At 42.7% G+C, this 16,611-nt stretch overlaps 1 protein-coding gene across 1 annotated transcript in view; it reads right to left on the bottom strand.

Annotated features, from left to right (window-relative positions):
* Positions 1-1,978: 1,978 nt before the first annotated feature.
* EFEMP1 (EGF-like fibulin extracellular matrix protein 1) overlaps positions 1,979-16,611 on the bottom strand; it is a 472,560-nt gene continuing 457,927 nt past the window's right edge. Inside the window, exon 11 of the mRNA XM_085612379.1 lies at positions 1,979-8,223. Within this exon, the coding sequence (XP_085468505.1) occupies positions 8,062-8,223 (162 nt within the window). The 3' untranslated portion in view covers positions 1,979-8,061. The remainder of the gene's footprint in view (positions 8,224-16,611) is intronic.

Raw genomic sequence — 16,611 nt, 5'->3', positions numbered from 1 at the left:
AGCAGCTAGGCTGTGGTCCTGATTTGCAGGGCCATAGCCAGACTAATGTCGAAAAACAGTGAAACACCATCAAAAAGTGTTGGTACCCATGTGAAGCAGATCCTACTGTCCTACACTAACTTCAAAGTGGCACACAGCTGAGAACACAACAGAGAGCTGCCCCTGCTGTGGAGCCCCGGTGGAGTGTGTTGGTCATGTCATGTTTGCTTGCCCAGCTTACAACAAAACAAGGATCAAATGGTTAAAACTAATTTGCAGTGACATGGGCACCCGTGACCACCGGTTTGCTCTGCGTATTTTAAAATCTAACCCCAGTGTTCTATTTTCATGTGGGTGGCCAAGTTTTTAGGCCAAGCTTGGTTAGTTAGGATCAAAGCCCTTCGTGGGGTGACCTCAATATAGGTCTTTGTGACTCTAGAGGCAGCTAAAAAAATTGTGTTATATAGCATTTATTAAAACCACAGATCATATCAGGATGTTACAACAAATTTAGAGTACCTCTCACGATGGATATAGCTCTAGCACTTTATATAAACACTACTGAGATGGACTGTGCCGTTTTTACCTTTTTTATTTTTTGTATTCCCATTATAACTATTGAGTACCTGTGGTGGAAGGGATTCGTAGAAAGTGGCACGTACACTTTTTTAGATTAATGTTTTTAGTGAGACTTGTTTTTTGCTTTGTATTATAATACGATGCCAAAAATGCTATGCCAAGATATGTTAAACAAACTTTTGTATTCAAAGATTTTTTACTATTGAACACATATTCTTTTATTGTACAAATATCAAATAACGCTTTTATGATACATGCTGTCGAATAAAGCTATTTGAACTGAACTGAACTGATTTGATAAATGGATGCGTGGATGCAAGCATGAGAAACCCAGTGCATGGATAAATTGTGACTGAGTACATGGATGGATAGATGAGTGAGTGCTTGTGTGGACGCACCCAAGCGCTTTCCGTCATAAGACAGATCAGTTGGCGTTGCCATAGCTGGTTAACAGTGACCATAAGGTACTAGAGGTTTGATAGATGTTCATATCATTTAAACATACTCATATATTATTGAATACTTACTCTGCAATGGCACTGTTACACATGAACTTATGTAAGTCCAGAGAATTGAAGATTTCTGATTACATTTGTGAATACATTATTAGATCCACATTTCTTCTGTGCATACTGGTACTCTCTGTCGCATGTATACAATTATACATTTTCAGAATGTTAAGAAATAAATCTAAAATAAATTAGATTCTCAAGCATGGAACAGAAAAAATTAGGAGATCTGTAATTCTGATGTCAGGCACTGGAACATAGGAGGTTATTAGGATGGCGGATGGATTTTTGTCCGCCCGACATCTAATCGTATTTGGGATCTCCCGCCTACAAGGTGGCGGTCCCACAGGGCAAAATAGGATGCGACCACCACTGTGACGGTCACATTGCCCATATTTTGTATTGCCGCGGGTGCTGCGCTCTGCAGCAGCCGCCGCAAGACAAAACAGACACCCCACACACATCCCTGCACTACATGGCAGGCACCATGCTGTGCCTACCACATGGTGTAGAGATATGTGAGGGGGCACCATAGGTGCCCCTCAGGGCCTATGTCACTGGCCCGGGAGGTTAGGGGGGGCTGCTACAGGCCCCCAAATCCATTTCCACCTGCCGTTTTGCTGCGGTTTGACCGCCGCAGAATGACCAGCAGAAAGGGATATTGTAATCCCTACGGCAGTGCCTGACAGGCACCACCACCAGTCTGGGAATACAGGGAGGTCAGACAGGTGGTCAGATAATGACCACGTGTCGGGACCGTGGCGGTCGGTGTTTCCGACCGCCACTCGTCCAAATGCCATAATAATATGACAGCTGGAGATGGCCGAAAGATCGCCACCCACAGCCTGTAGGTGGCGGTCCTTCGGCCAGCATAATGAGGCCCATAATTCTGAAAAACAAATCACAAAATCTGTTGTTCTAAAGAAATAGATTTTTATTTACTAATACTTTCTTACAAGAAAATTCGCTTTGCACATTTTAAAAGACAATCTTTTTCATACTTTTTAAAAGTTTTAATCCATCAATTTATTGCTCTGCTCGAATGACGGTCAACGCAGTTGTTGTTATAATAATTGCAAGTTGGTAGCGTTCAGTGGTACACAGCTTATTTAAAAAAACAATGCATGTCTATATCAAGTGATGCTTGGACAGGCAACTTCATTTGATGCATACGTCTGTTTTGTGTAAATTCGTTTGACAAAATTGTGACAACCTGACACCTTGGATAGGCAGGGAAAAATCTGCTTAGCATGCAAATGAAAAGCCCGTCAAAAAGTTATTTGTGGAGGATTAAAAAACTGTGATTTAGCAGGAAAATCCTCCTTTTTTGCATTTTTGCAGGTAAATTCACCTCCCAGTTAAGTCCACAAACTTTGCAACTCTACTAAGTTGTGAACTGCAGCAAAACACAGATGCCATAAAAATAATTATACACAGCTCTAAACATTAAACAGAATATTACTTTGAAAAGTGGACTGATTGATACATCAAGTGAATGTTCACTCACCAGCACAAACAATGAGCAGAAATTGGACATTGTTAATATAATGATTAGGGTTCACTTCTTAGTAAGATCCTCCGTCTCGATTTTGTGCTGCGCTGCTCACATTTTGAAATAGTGTTAAAATGTGAGGTGCACCTTGACATAGCAGGTTGGTTTGCAAGCAGTTTTAGAAAAATTCCCTACTACAATGTAGACCACTGAAGTCTGTGAAAGCACACAAGTAGATCTAACACATAACTTCTGTTGTGTGTTACTAATGTGGGCTGTGTAGAAGTACTCATTCGATGATGCACTGGTTGTAACTGTGACAAATAAGTGTAGAGATCACTCTTATAGAAGAATCAATAAATGAAGAGCACTTATGGATTTATAGAAAATAGTGTTTGAAAATATTTTTGCTTGTATAAATGTTTATAGAGAAATTATTCTCTTATAGTAATTGAATACAGTTTGAATGTGGTGCACCTCTGGTTATAATGTTTCAAAGCTTCTTCTGCAGTCAGCCTCGGTGGCATCTTCCTTAAATAGCAGGTTAAGGAGTTGGTTGTTTGCAGTGTTTGTTTTGAAAAAACAGAAATAAGTGGAGGGACCCTATGCAAAGTATTTCTTAGCTACCTGTAATGCTGTTGCTGTCGAATGCTGGAATTGCTCAAAACCAAACCCAGATAGCTTTTGATTCGACTTTATGCCTATTTCTTCCTTTTCCATTGACTTCCTCACTCTTGCAGGTTTTCATCCCTCCATTACCCATTTGACGGTGTCTTTTTTATCTTTCTCTTCCTCCTTTTCTGACTTTCTCTAGGTCAAAGTCTGAAGATGCATAATAAGTCCTGGCCCACAAAAATGAGCAACCGTCATCATAAATTAAGTAATGGTTCTGTGGAGAAGATCCTTCCATCAGAATGTAAACAAGGCCTCTATTTATATATAAAGTTTGTATGGAGGACGCTATAACCTGGGGGAAACACCCTTTACCACGCAGTCTATACTATGTAATGCCTTTACAACACAGGCACTACAGTGAACACATGGATACCACGCGTTCCTTTAGTACGCAAGTTATTACAACAACTTCCTTTAGGGAATGCTTTGTTGGACTGGTGTTGGATTTAAAGTCCAACAGCTTCCCTACTTTTAGACAGACTGGTGTTGGAATAATAAATTATACTATTCCAAAATCCAGCACTTCCCTAAAGCAAGTCATTGTAACGACATGCGTGCTAAAGGAGCGAGTGGTAATGACGCATTCGATTTCTGCCCGCGTTGTTAAGTGATGCATGGGGAAGGCATGCGTGGTTCTCTCATAGACCCCTAATCCCACCAAAATATCTCCAACACATGTCAGTCGAATGAGTAATTAGAAGGTCCCAGTGGGGGAATTACCACAATCACCACTTCCTGTGGGTCACCAGAATACAGCCATGTGTTGGGTGTAGGTACTTATTGCCCAATTCTTACTATAAGACACAAGGAGGAGAGGGGCTAGTCTCTAGGTCTCTATTCTGGGAGTCCCTCAGTCCTTGCTAGAAGATAAGGATGAATGCTGGTAGGTCTTACAAATATCCCCAGTGACCAAAGTGACCACTCATGGGGCTGAAATCCTTCATACTAACTTTGTCCTATGGTCTGATGATTCACGACTATTCCCCAGAGCTGCTTTGCATGCAGGGCTCTGGGTGATATGGCTGCTCCCACTGATTCCCAAGAATAGAGTGGATGGGAGCCATAGGGGCATCAAAGGGCAGCCCTGCTGTGATATGCTTCCTTCCCACGTTCTGTCAGGCTGCCTGCATGGCTTCCTAGTGGTATAAGGCATCACCATGGTGGCAGTTTTTTTTCTGTTTCATCAGTGTATTTATTTATTTTGTAAACAATCATAATGTCACCTAAGAACATTTTTAAGTACTGATACTGATGGTGTGGACTGAGTAGACCCGACGCAAGCATGAGTCCTGTGCCCCCAGTACTGGAGGTCCACCATTGTATCCTGGTAAGTCCTGGAGTGCAGTAATTTATTTGGTGTTGAGGGGAGATGTACTAACTTTATATGAGGGAGTGACCCCGTGTTGTTTTGCGTGTTCATTGAAAACAATATTTAATAAGCTCATTTTCAGTGCCCTCAAGGAGGATGAGAGACTTAACAAGATCCTTCCTTAGAAGTCTAAGTTGTTCCATGACGTTGCACTCTGAGCACTGTTTATATCATCTAGGTTTTTTTTCCTCCTGAAGCTGAGCAGAGAGATGTGTCTAAGTATTATGGTCTGAGGTTTCAACCTTAGATGTTATGAACATATGTTTGTTGCTAATTTTAAGAAACTTGCCCTCACAGGCTTTGTACTCAACACAAACAAATTTGAATTTGATCCTCTGACCCACGTAAAGCCAGTGGTACTCTTTCAGGCCAGGAGTGAGATGATCCATTATATTTAGGTTAAGGAACTTTCCTGCTTTCTGTTTCTGGTTCCACCTCAACTTTACAATGTCTTCTCTTGCTGCACCAAGGTAGACTGAATTTTTATATAGACCATATAAACTGGTATAATGGAGCTATGATGAGTTCTGATGTATTAACCATTTCACAACTGCACAAAAGCTTCGCTGAGTATTTTCCCGGCTTGCTGACATTCCTAAAGTCAGGCTGGTTACACAGGGAGGCAGAACTTACCCACCCGGTCTCTAAGCTTTGGAATTCTGTTCCTTTAAAAATACACAACACTTTACTTCAACCGTCACCTTATTTAGGGAAAAATATGAAAACAAGGCTTTTCCAAATAAAGCCATGATCTTATAACTGCTTGTATCAGGAGAATCTTGTTTCATTCATTCATCCATTCAAGCAAGCAGACGACCCTTCTGAGTATTACGATCTAAACATTACTGCCGTTCACAACTATTGTGATCTGACATTAAGCAGTGGTTTATACTGAAACACACACCACGAGATCCACTTTAAATTCTGTGGTTCAATTGCTTCCACCTTTAACATTCAGCTGAATAACATGGTGGAGCTGAAGGACAGCTACTTCTGTCTGAACTTGGCTTTATTCGCACAAATCTAGTTCTCCTTCCTTCAGAAAAGGAGGTATCTCAAGCATTCTGTGATCTGTTAGGATGCTCTGTGCTGTTCAACAGTCAGGGATGTATCTGCATGTCATCAATATGCATCTAAAACTGCACTTGATGAAGGGATGCACTTCAACAAATGGCTGTGTCTTATGATAATTAGACAAACGTAGGTTGCCTTATGTGTCAAAAAATATATATCTGTCCATCAGTGTAGTTTCAACATGTGTTACAATGTAGGTAATTTTAATTAACACTACAGTAGAAAAGACAAGTTGGAGCACATGTATTAGTATGGTATTCAAAAGACATGTTGCAACACATGCGTTAGTATGGTATTCAAAAGACATGTTGCAACACGTGTTAATATGGTATTCAAAAGACATGTTGCAACACATATATTAGTATGGTATTCAAAAGACATGTTGCAACACGTGTTGGTATGGTATTCGAAAGACATGTTGCAACACATGTTAGTACGGTATTCAAAAGACACGTTGCAACACATGTATTAGTATGGTGTTCAAAAGACATGTTGCAACACGTGTTTGTATGGTATTCAAAAGACATGTTGCAACAAGTGTTAGTATGGTATTCAAAAGAAATGTTACAACACGTGTTAGTATGGTATTCAAAAGACACGTTGCAGCACATGTATTAGTATGGTATTCAAAAGAATTGTTGCAATATGTGTTAGTATGGTATTCACTTACAATGGTGACTTACTTGACAGTTTCCCAACCGAGCGTGTGTGTAATGTAGAAAGTGTGTACTTTTATAAGCATTGCATTAAAATATTATGACTTTTTTTTCTCAGAATGTAATATTTTTTTCCTTGAAGAACCAGGTACACCACCACAATATATTCGAAGTTCATAAAGTGTGCTTCCCCATACTTCTTGAACTCATATTTGACACTAGTTTTAATCATGTTGGTAATATATGCTTAGATTTACGCCATGGCAAAAGGAGTGTGGTGGTTGCTGAATTTGTATGGTTGTGCCCAACTTCCCACAACCTGTCAGAATTCAAATATGCATAATTTGCATACATTTCACACACTTACATATACATATCGCACTTGTGAGCACACATTACATGCCTATTAACCTTTTTGAACCATTGGGAAATGTTTTTGAAAGTAAAAAACAGAAGGTTTTGACACTTTTATACGAATAGGCCATGTTACACCGCATGCGTTTACAACACATGCCATTACAACGTGGTCATTAGAACGACCGCATTGTTACATTGAATACCATAACAACGCAAGTCGGAAAAATGACTTGCAGTAGGGGGGCGATGGATTTTGGAATAGTTTAATTTTCTATTACAACTCCAGTCTGTGCAACAGTAGGGAAGGTGTTGGATTTTAAATCCAACACCTTCTGCCCCCTACAGCAAGTCGTTATTCCGACTTGCGTTGTAATGGTATGCGATGTAACAACGCAGTCTTTGTAACGACCGCGTTGTAATGGCACGCGTTGTATCGCATGCGAGGTAAATGATGTTTACCCTTTTATGTATTGCCTTCAGTTTTGATGGAAGCACGAACTGTGGCATTTAATTCTACTGCGAAGCAGATTAAAATGTGAACAGAAATATAAAGTCACATAGAAGCGAATGGTTGTGAGCGTTAACACTAAGGGACCTTTTGTGAGAATAGGATCATGGTAAGAGTGACAAAGCATGAGATGTCCAACTACTGTGAACGAAGCACTACAGAAAAATACATGGAGCTTCAGTTTGGTCACTTCTTCTCTGCCAAAACTCTGCAAATTTTGAAGCATGTTTCTTCAACCAAGTATTTGATACATGTCACATCCAAGCAATGAAGGCACATTTGTAATCGTTACATAACGGAAAATTTTTAAATGTTCATAAAATTGTGTCATTTTTTGCGTGGATTTTTGGGAAATTCCATTCACATTTTGTGACACTACATGAAATTATGGTTTTAGAGAGAAAAGTAATTTGACGGTACCTCATGTGATATTTTTAATTCAGGGCGCAACTCACTAAAAAGGTCTCACAAGATACCAGCAGGAGAGTGGATGAACTAGAAAATGTCTCAAGGTAAGACATTATTTGTGTGAACCAGACTCCATGAGGTGCAAGCTGCAAGCTTGTTTCAAAAAAGCAATACAAAATTGTATAATTAAAAATTTCGAGAAATTTGGCAAACTTTATGAAATGCAAAATTCTCGAATTTTGAAAATACTGTTAAACTTAAACACAGGCCTTTTTTTTACATTACACAAAGTAGTAAGTTGCTTTGAGAATTGAGATGCTGACGTGAATGTTGCTGACACAGAAGTCATAGACATTTCTGTTATAAAAGAAAAATCTATAAATAACGTGACAAGTGCTTTATGTGTGATTCTGTTTTTTGGTTGCTCCAGGTGCGACGTGAGTTGGTCCCATTTACTAAAAGGGGTACGGCCCCACGACGATCGTTAACCTTAGCAAGGAGCTTGAACGATAGTTCACAAGGGGGTTGACGGTCACCATTTCCAGATCCACAATGTGCTCTCTTGGCCCAGAGAGCGGTTTGACCATGATGAGCATGGCGCTTAGTCCGCTGGTATGCTGAAAGTACAAGAAAAACAGACTCCTCTGTTATCAAGAACAAACAGATTATCAACTAAAGCCAGAAAATAAACAATGTTGTTCCAAAAATACCATAGAAGTACCTTGCCAAGCTATATTATTATTATAGTATTAAAGCCCGCCGCTGAGGACTATACTGGTTGTTAAAGGCTCTGACCCGAATCAGTGGGCAGATATGCAGAGAGTGCCTACGACAAGGAAGAGGGCCAAAAATGACTGGTAAAGCTTTAGATGGGAGGGCAATAATGCTACCGGAACATACCATGAGCTTGGGGTAGAATGTGTTCAATTAAAAAAGTGGAAATCCAAACACTGGAATATTGGAACAGAAAGTCACTACCAGTCATTATCGGCATTTTGTCATTCTATTGTCTTTCATGGAGTTTTCCAATATATTAATAGTCTATTTAAGCCAAAGGCAAACTTGTCTATGCCAGTATGCACCCGTCGTTGCAGGGATGTCACCAGCCTCTGCTCTCTATGCCCTACTTCACCCAGGTTTCTTTCGGGGCATTACATTCTCTCACTCAGCTATCTTTGTTGACCCCTATTTTCATATAGTAGATCTCAACTATTGACTATGTACTCTAACAACTTTTCCCTTGCAGAGCCTAATAATGCCAATTTAAGAAAAGGAAGGTATTTTCCAGATCCCACTACCCATTCTCTTGAAACAATATGATATTTTTGAAAGCCCATATTAGGGAAAAACTACTCAACTGAAAGCAATTCTTTGCAATGCTCGTTCTGCCATTAAACTGGTTTGAGATCTACGACATGTGAGACCTTGTACTTGGACATCTGTTGTCTTTCAGAAACTTGCTCAATACCTTTTCTGGGCCACTTTTGGATGGAAGGATCCACCTAAACTGCTCAGTATTTTGGTGCAACAGGGAAGGTAGGGCGGGTGGGTGGGGGTATTGCCATCATTTTTAAATCCTCACTAGCATTCAAGAAAACCATGCTATGAGAGCAGTGCCAGGATTGGTTTGAGTTACAGAGTCTGCTGCTCAATCAGTGTCTGGGAGCTTGCTGCTTTTCTCAAACCTGGCTGTGCAACACAGCTGGGTTGGAGAAATAGAAGTGCACATGTCGGTTTGGCCAGCCTAAGACGGCTGGCCAAACTGACATGCACACTTCTAAGTGCCCAACCCTCCTCCCCTTCATGGCCCGGCCTGGCCCTACATGCATGCCTAAGCCAGTTAGTCACAGAAAAATAAAATGATTTTGTTTTATTATGCTATTTTTCCGTGACTACTCCGACGAGTGGGGAGGAGCCGCCCCTGGTGCAGTGCCCTACAGATGTGGTGCTCATGCCCATCAACTTGAAAGGAAAGGAAGAATTTTCTAGCTCAACCCTCGATAGGTGACACTAGAACAGGAGATCATGAATTCCAGTTAGGAATTCTATCATGATACTTCTTCAAAATATTCAGTTGCTTATATGATTATACAACATTTTCAAACAAATTATGCAAAAATCTCTGATCCTTATTATAATACTGGATTTCATACCAATCTACAACTCTCCCCAAAATGATTACAATTTGTAAAATGCTAAAAACAGAAAAATGAATAACAACAATTTTAAAATAAACAAAACGCAAGAAAATTTGGGGTGTGTGTCACTCGCGTAATTTGCAGTAGCGCAAATACTTGAAATTACAGCAAAATTACACAAGATTGAGCAGATTTACGCAAGGAACATTTAGCACTATTTTCTTAGTGCAAAATGCAACCTTGTGTCTAAAATGAAACTGAGGAAGCATTTCGCTTTAAAAAATAGTAGTTTATGCAACAAAACAGGAAGAGCAGCAGACAGCAGCCACACACACTCTGTTCCTGTGCTCTTCAGTAGGCAATTTTTGCCCCAAATGACTCCACATTACACAAACAGGCATAATTAAGTAATTTTCAGTAATTTTGCATCACCGGAGTAAGCCAAAATCACTCCAATTACTCCGGCATTAACTTAAATTTCAACCAGGCCTAAAGAAATTATGGTTTGAAAAAGCACACACTATGGCAGTGGTTCTTAACCTGTGGTCCGGGGACCCCTGGTAGTCCGCGATGCCTGTTCAGGGGGTCCACGACTGCTTGGAAAGTTAAATAATATTAACAGATTAACACAATCTATATAATCAAAGAAGCAAAATGTACAATTGAAAATTTGTAAACATTCTGTAAATATGAAAACATTTGAAATTAGGTTAGTATCCTCAGATTGATTCATGAGAGCAGTGCAAGTGCAACAAACAGAATATAGTATGGATGATGAGCTGCCTCAATTGAATTTAGAATCGCCTCAACCTTTGTATTAAAATGATGATTTTTTTTACATTTGTTTGTGAATTAAATAAAATATTTCATTATTTCTGTATTTGTTTGATGAATGATTGTTTATGTATTTTTGCGTATTGTTTTGCTGATCAAATCATCGAAAATGCTTAGGCCAGAGTCTCCAGCTTCCAGTAACGACTCAGTGGAGCACCCCGGAATCCCATAATGACTCAGTGGTGATGCCCAGGTTCCAGTAATGGTTATGTGGAGGTCCACAGAAATCCAAGGGTTAACAAGCATTGGCATAGCCAATAGGTCTCGCTTTTAGGACCTTATAAGTATTTAGTTATGCAGGACAATATCCTTGGTGCAACAACATCCACTGTTGCATGGCTAAACACTTATATAAAGTCCCAAAAGCGAGACCTATTGGCTATGCACTAAAATGGCAATATATGCCATCAGTAGTTACAGCACTTGGATGCCAGTGTTTCCATCAGCTAATACTAATGACTTAAGAAGACAGGAACAACTATAGAATACTTGGTTGCCCCCAAAGGCTCCATAGTTGGACTTACAAACAGGCAATTTATTGCTATCACACTTTTACATGATTTTGCTGGAGTGTTCACAGTGTTGAATAATGCATGTTTTATTTAACGGTAGTGCCTGTCGATAAACCAAATTGCTTTATTATCCAAGGCAGCCTTCGCCAGCGAGGAAAGGTTTTGGTGAAGTCAAAATCATATGTGAACCTAATTGTAAATAGGCGTCAAATCCCATGCACTGATCAGATAGTTGGAGCAAGGTTGAACAATTATGGAGCACCAATGTGACCACTCCGATAAGTTCAACTCATAATGGGATCATCTGACGCACCAACAGGCATGAAAGGCATATTGTGGAACTGTAGATGCTGAACTGTAACTGGGGCATACGTCACAGCTTAAATATGCTCTGGTACATATGAATTTCACAATATTCTTTTCAGAAACATAACTGGACAATCTGATCATCGCTAGGTTCACTGCATCACTCAGATAAGAGATTTAACCTATTTTTAAAAAATTCATCACAGCAGTATCTGGCATAATGTTTGAAGTGACTTTAAAGGTAATGTTCAGTGTACATGGCAATGGATTACAGATACTCATTGGATTCATAGTCAAATAGGGCATTGACACCTTAGTATATGTACATGACGTGCATATGTGCTCTTGCTAAGCATTAATGCTTTCTGATAGGCTATTTCCTCACATCTCTGGCAATTGGAGGCCTTATGTGTAAGGTTTTCCAGGCGCTAGATGTTTGACGTTATGCCTTCTTCCTTTATTATGCCTTCACTCCTACAAGGAACATGAGACACAAGGTTGGCTTTTGTTGCAAAGTAAACGCATTAAAGATTTCAGCATGAAGCAGTGTCTGTTAACCACATATCTCCTATGCCAGATTGCAGAAACCCACAGGATTAGGCTTCCATAATACTAAGGCCGTTTTGCACCAAATAACAATGATGCCAAAGTGATCGTGATCACGATCAAGCGCGCGGCGAGCGATGCGCTTAATGAGCATGAGGAATGCCATATGGCGCCTCTGCTCAAGCACGTGACCGCGCACATGCACTGCAAGCTGTAGCCGGCGGTAGCATTTTTTGAAGCCCTTACTTAAAGTCTCGCCAGACCAGCTGTTAGACCTGGCACCTTGGCGTGAGTCTCCCTTCCTCTTTTTGTCGCTGTGCCTCATGTGTTTTTATGGTGTTGGCCGCTCAGCGCGCTGTGCCACTGCCAACCAGTGTCGCGGTGCGAGTGCTCCCTTGTAAATTGTATATGTTGGTTGGATTCCATGATTGGATTGTTTGATTTACTATCAGACCCCAGTAAAGTGCGCCAGGAGTGCCAGGGCATGTAAATGCAAACACCGCTGGTGGGCTTGCAGCACGGGTTGTGCCACCCACAGAAGCGGCCGGTAAAATACGTCTAAGGTCTGCCATCGCAGAACCTGCGTGCAGTCTGGTGCTGACATGCTGACTGGCAAGTGCCCACACTTGCCGGTCCCTGAAACCTTCCCTTAGCTGCATGTTAGTCACCCATCTGGTAGGCCCACGGGCAGGGTGCGTTGTGAGCCTAAGGTAGGACAAGCCTAGATGTGTGGCATGTCCTAGTAGTGAATTACCGCCATCTTGTAGTTCACTACTGCAAGGCTACCCTGTTCCCATAGGCCAGTATGGGCGGCCTGGATTGTTACACCCTATGATCCTAACCGACCCAGGGAACATGGTAGGAGATCGAGTTTAGTATGCCTGAACTCGGAATAATAAGGTACATCTTTTCGCAGGGTTTATTTTAATATTCCGGGTTTGCAAATGCCGCTTTTAGAAAGCTGGCCTTTGCTTGCCTAAACATTTCAGCCCGCCTCTGCGTGATGTGTATCTGATGTCTGGCTGGTGTGAGTGACAGGGCTGGGGGAACCCAGATGGGCAGGGCTAGGTAGCCTGGTGGTGAATAGGACGATCGACAGGTAGATGGGTGGGAGGAGTACTCCTAGGCTCTGAATAGGACAGTGCTCTGCCACCTCAATGCCGGCTCCGCCCCCTGTGGAGCGTCTGAGGACTCTGCCCTGCACTCTGAAAGAAGAAGCCTGCATCGCGTAAACAAAGTGCTCAGAAACCGGACTGGACTAGGCAAGGGACCCCCTGGCCTGGGAGAACAAAAGATTTGCTGTATAAATGGAGGAGCCCTGCTCCTAAGAAACTAGATCCGCTTTTGACCAAGAAGAATCTCTGCCTGAGGAGGAGGCACCGGGAAAGCTGTAGGAGGAAGACTGTCCCTATCCTGGGGGATTGGCCTGCAGTGGTGACCTTGCTGCCAAAGGGGAGAAGAGAAACTGTTGCTGAAGACTTTGCTTTATTTTTACTTTCAAGACTTGTGCTTTTCCAAAACGGTCTCCAAGGGCTTGAAACTGAGCTTGCCCCCTGAACTGAGCCCCAGGACCATTGAGCTCTACCTGATCTTCACTCGCCTGCCGCTGGACTGTGGTGTCCTTTCCCTCGCCGGAGCTGTGACCCTCGTGCCCCAGTCCCTCCCTGAGCCATGACCAGGACTGCTTAGCCGCCCCCGCCTCGGAAGAGCCTCGCTCGATCGGAGCCGCTCCCCCTACGCTGTGCTGGGCTGCCCCTGTCACCTCGCTCGCCGGAGGCTCGCTGTGCACCTTCACCCTCCCGCCGGAATCGGCGTTGTGAGCATCTCCAAGCCTCGGACGGCCCGGACGTATCTGCGTGCCCGGCTGCCCCGCTTTGTTCACCCGCCACCTGCAACACCCCGCTCTTGTCGTGAGCCTGAAGATCAGACCCCCATCGTGAAGTGTGGGAGCCCCGGACGCCGCCTCGCCCTTCTGTGGAAGAGCCGCTGAAATCCGGCACCCACCTTCGCGTCAAGAAACAAGGTACTGTACTTACGAACTCGACCGCGAGCTCGCATCGGATCCAGGGTCCGCAACGTTCTGATTTTCCTGTCATCTGCCGTGTGCTTCCCGGACGCCGCCTCAGCACGAAGTGCGCTGAGGCCCACAGTTACCTTGTGCTCGCCTAAAGAACTTTCCGTAACAAAGAGACTTTACCGTATTCCTAAGAATTGTGGCCCCATCAGTTCATCGTTACTGGGCCTGGTATTTGAATCTGCTGAATCTACATAAAAGCTTATTTTTATATACTTCCTGATTGGTGTCCGTTTGTGGTGCATGCAAGGGGTTTACTGTATGTGTATTGCATTTGCTTAACCGTGTACGCCTGAGACTTAGCCTAGACTGCTCGCGCCACGCACCTAGAGGGTGAGCAGGGGTTATTCTGGGGAGTCATCCTTCGCCCTGACAAGAAGTAAAGGGTCCCTGCTTGTTGTGGGTACACACCTGCGTCAACCAGAGCCCCCTCATTTCTAACACCAGCGCAAGCACTAGGTCAGGCGAGACCTAAAACGACTGCAATATGGGATATAGCATGCATTAAGGGAACTCGGGGGTGTTTCACCCCACCGTGTGGGCAATGGGACAGGATGATCAGTACAATTTTGGACAAACTAATATCCAGCTGAGAGAAACCGTACCGTTTAAGAATAATATTCACGGAATAAACAGTGGGTGAGGTGGGTGGGCACAATAAAGGGAAGGAAGTATAAATGTTCCACAGAGTAGAAGGTAAATTTCAATTAAACATAAAAGAAATGCTCACGAACTACAAATGACTATATTAAAACACTTATTAAGTAAAATAAAACATAGCATAAATGTGATTGTACTAGCAATACATTTGCTAATGTAAAGTACTGCAGGACATAGATATTTAAGCAACATTAATTATTCCATATTTTGCAAACAAAAATGAATTGCTTTGAGATTTGTAGAACGTACCAGCGTAGGGTGAATGCTTCTAGGCCCTGTGCGTAAATTTTGCAGGAATATAACAGGTAAGAAGTGTACAGTATTTACTATGCTATGCTAATTTTGGTGCCTTCAGCACCGAAACCTGCATCTTATTGCCCCTAAACCCTTGAATAGGTGTTAGTTATCACACCTGAAAAAAACCGCAACCAAGGGTATCTTTATTTATGAGGTCCAATAACCCATATTTACTAGCCCTACAAACTTGGATTCAGGCCCCATGTTGGAAATAAGTACCAACAATTATGGCATCATGCATCTATCATGCAGTGTTGGTAAGAAACTTTGTGCTAAGAACTCTGACATTTAGAATAACAAACACGTTTACTGACAGAGAAAAGCCTGAATTGCAGAATACAAACTGTACATACAACTGGAATTCATGATTAATTTCCCAAAACATTACATGACACAAAAAAATTAAAAGGGACTGTTAGAAATGGGGTCTCTAGGGGTGGGCGGAAGTTGCGAAATTGCCTTTCACAAAAGTTCGAAAAACGGCAAAAAATCTCAGCGAACATGCGAAATTTTGCGTGCTCGCGGAGATTTTGGGCTGATTAATGCGTTACTGAATTTGACCTTCAACTCGGGCACCTGCTTTATGTAAGTGCTTCCTGTTGAGGTTTAATTTTTGTGACAGGAGCATCGTGCCAGAATGAATACTGCCCTGCATATTTACCCAAGAGGATGCCACCGTTTTGTGCAATACCTCTACTCAACTGGAGTACTTTCTACTGGCTAATCAGTAAGTGCTACCTCGTTTTCCTACACTACAGCTAAAGGGCCAGAAGAGTTGTCTACCGTGACCATGTGTGTCTGTAACTTTGCCACCGCGCCGACGGGTGCCGGGGTCCATCGAGTGAGCTGTCCATCATAGTGGGGAAAGGGCGGGAAGACGTTGCACACCGCTGGTGTGTGGGCTGGGGCCAAACGGGCGGGGCTTCCATGCAGTTCACATGCCTCTTGTTTATAAAGGGTCAGAGTCTAGAGACCGACCAGAGCAGCAGATGAGGAGACAGAATAAATGATGGACAGAATGCAGAACAATGTCATACATTCACCCCAGTACAGAGATCTGGGCCTAAATCCATCGTTTTTTTGCTCACCATGCCATTCCAGTTTGAACCCAGCCATATGCAAATCAGTCTTGACCCTGTGCCTCATGGGAACAGTCCAGCCCGAACTGCCAAGCCAGGTCCTCCCTGGACTGGAAACAAGCATCCTAGGACCGGTTTCGGGCTTCCAGCCCTCGTCAGCCAGGATAGCTTGATTCCAGTGGCATGGAGAGCAAGGGACTCACGTCTGAGCATACCCTTCCCACTCGGGGTGACAAATGCAAAAACAACAAATTGTTTGTTGTAACGCTTTTCGCCCTAAGTGGGATGGGTATTCCCAGACGTGGGACCCGTGCTCACTACGCCACTGGAGTCAAGCTATCCTGGCTGATGACGGCTGATAGCCAGAAACCGGTCCTAGGATGCTTGATTCCGGTCCAGGGAAGACATGGCTTGGCAGTTCGGGCTGGACTGTTCCCATGAGGCACAGGGTCAAGACTGATTTGCATATGGCCATGTCTGAACTGGGGTGGCGTAGTGGGTAAAAGAACGATGGATTTAACCCAGATCTCTTGACTGGGGGAGAATGTCTGCATTGTCA

This window comes from Triturus cristatus, chromosome 6 (assembly GCF_964204655.1).
Source record: "Triturus cristatus chromosome 6, aTriCri1.1, whole genome shotgun sequence".
In the NCBI taxonomy this organism is placed as follows: Eukaryota; Metazoa; Chordata; class Amphibia; order Caudata; family Salamandridae; genus Triturus; species Triturus cristatus.
The sequence above is the reverse complement of the archived record's forward strand: the minus strand, read 5'-3'. Positions and strand labels throughout refer to the sequence as shown.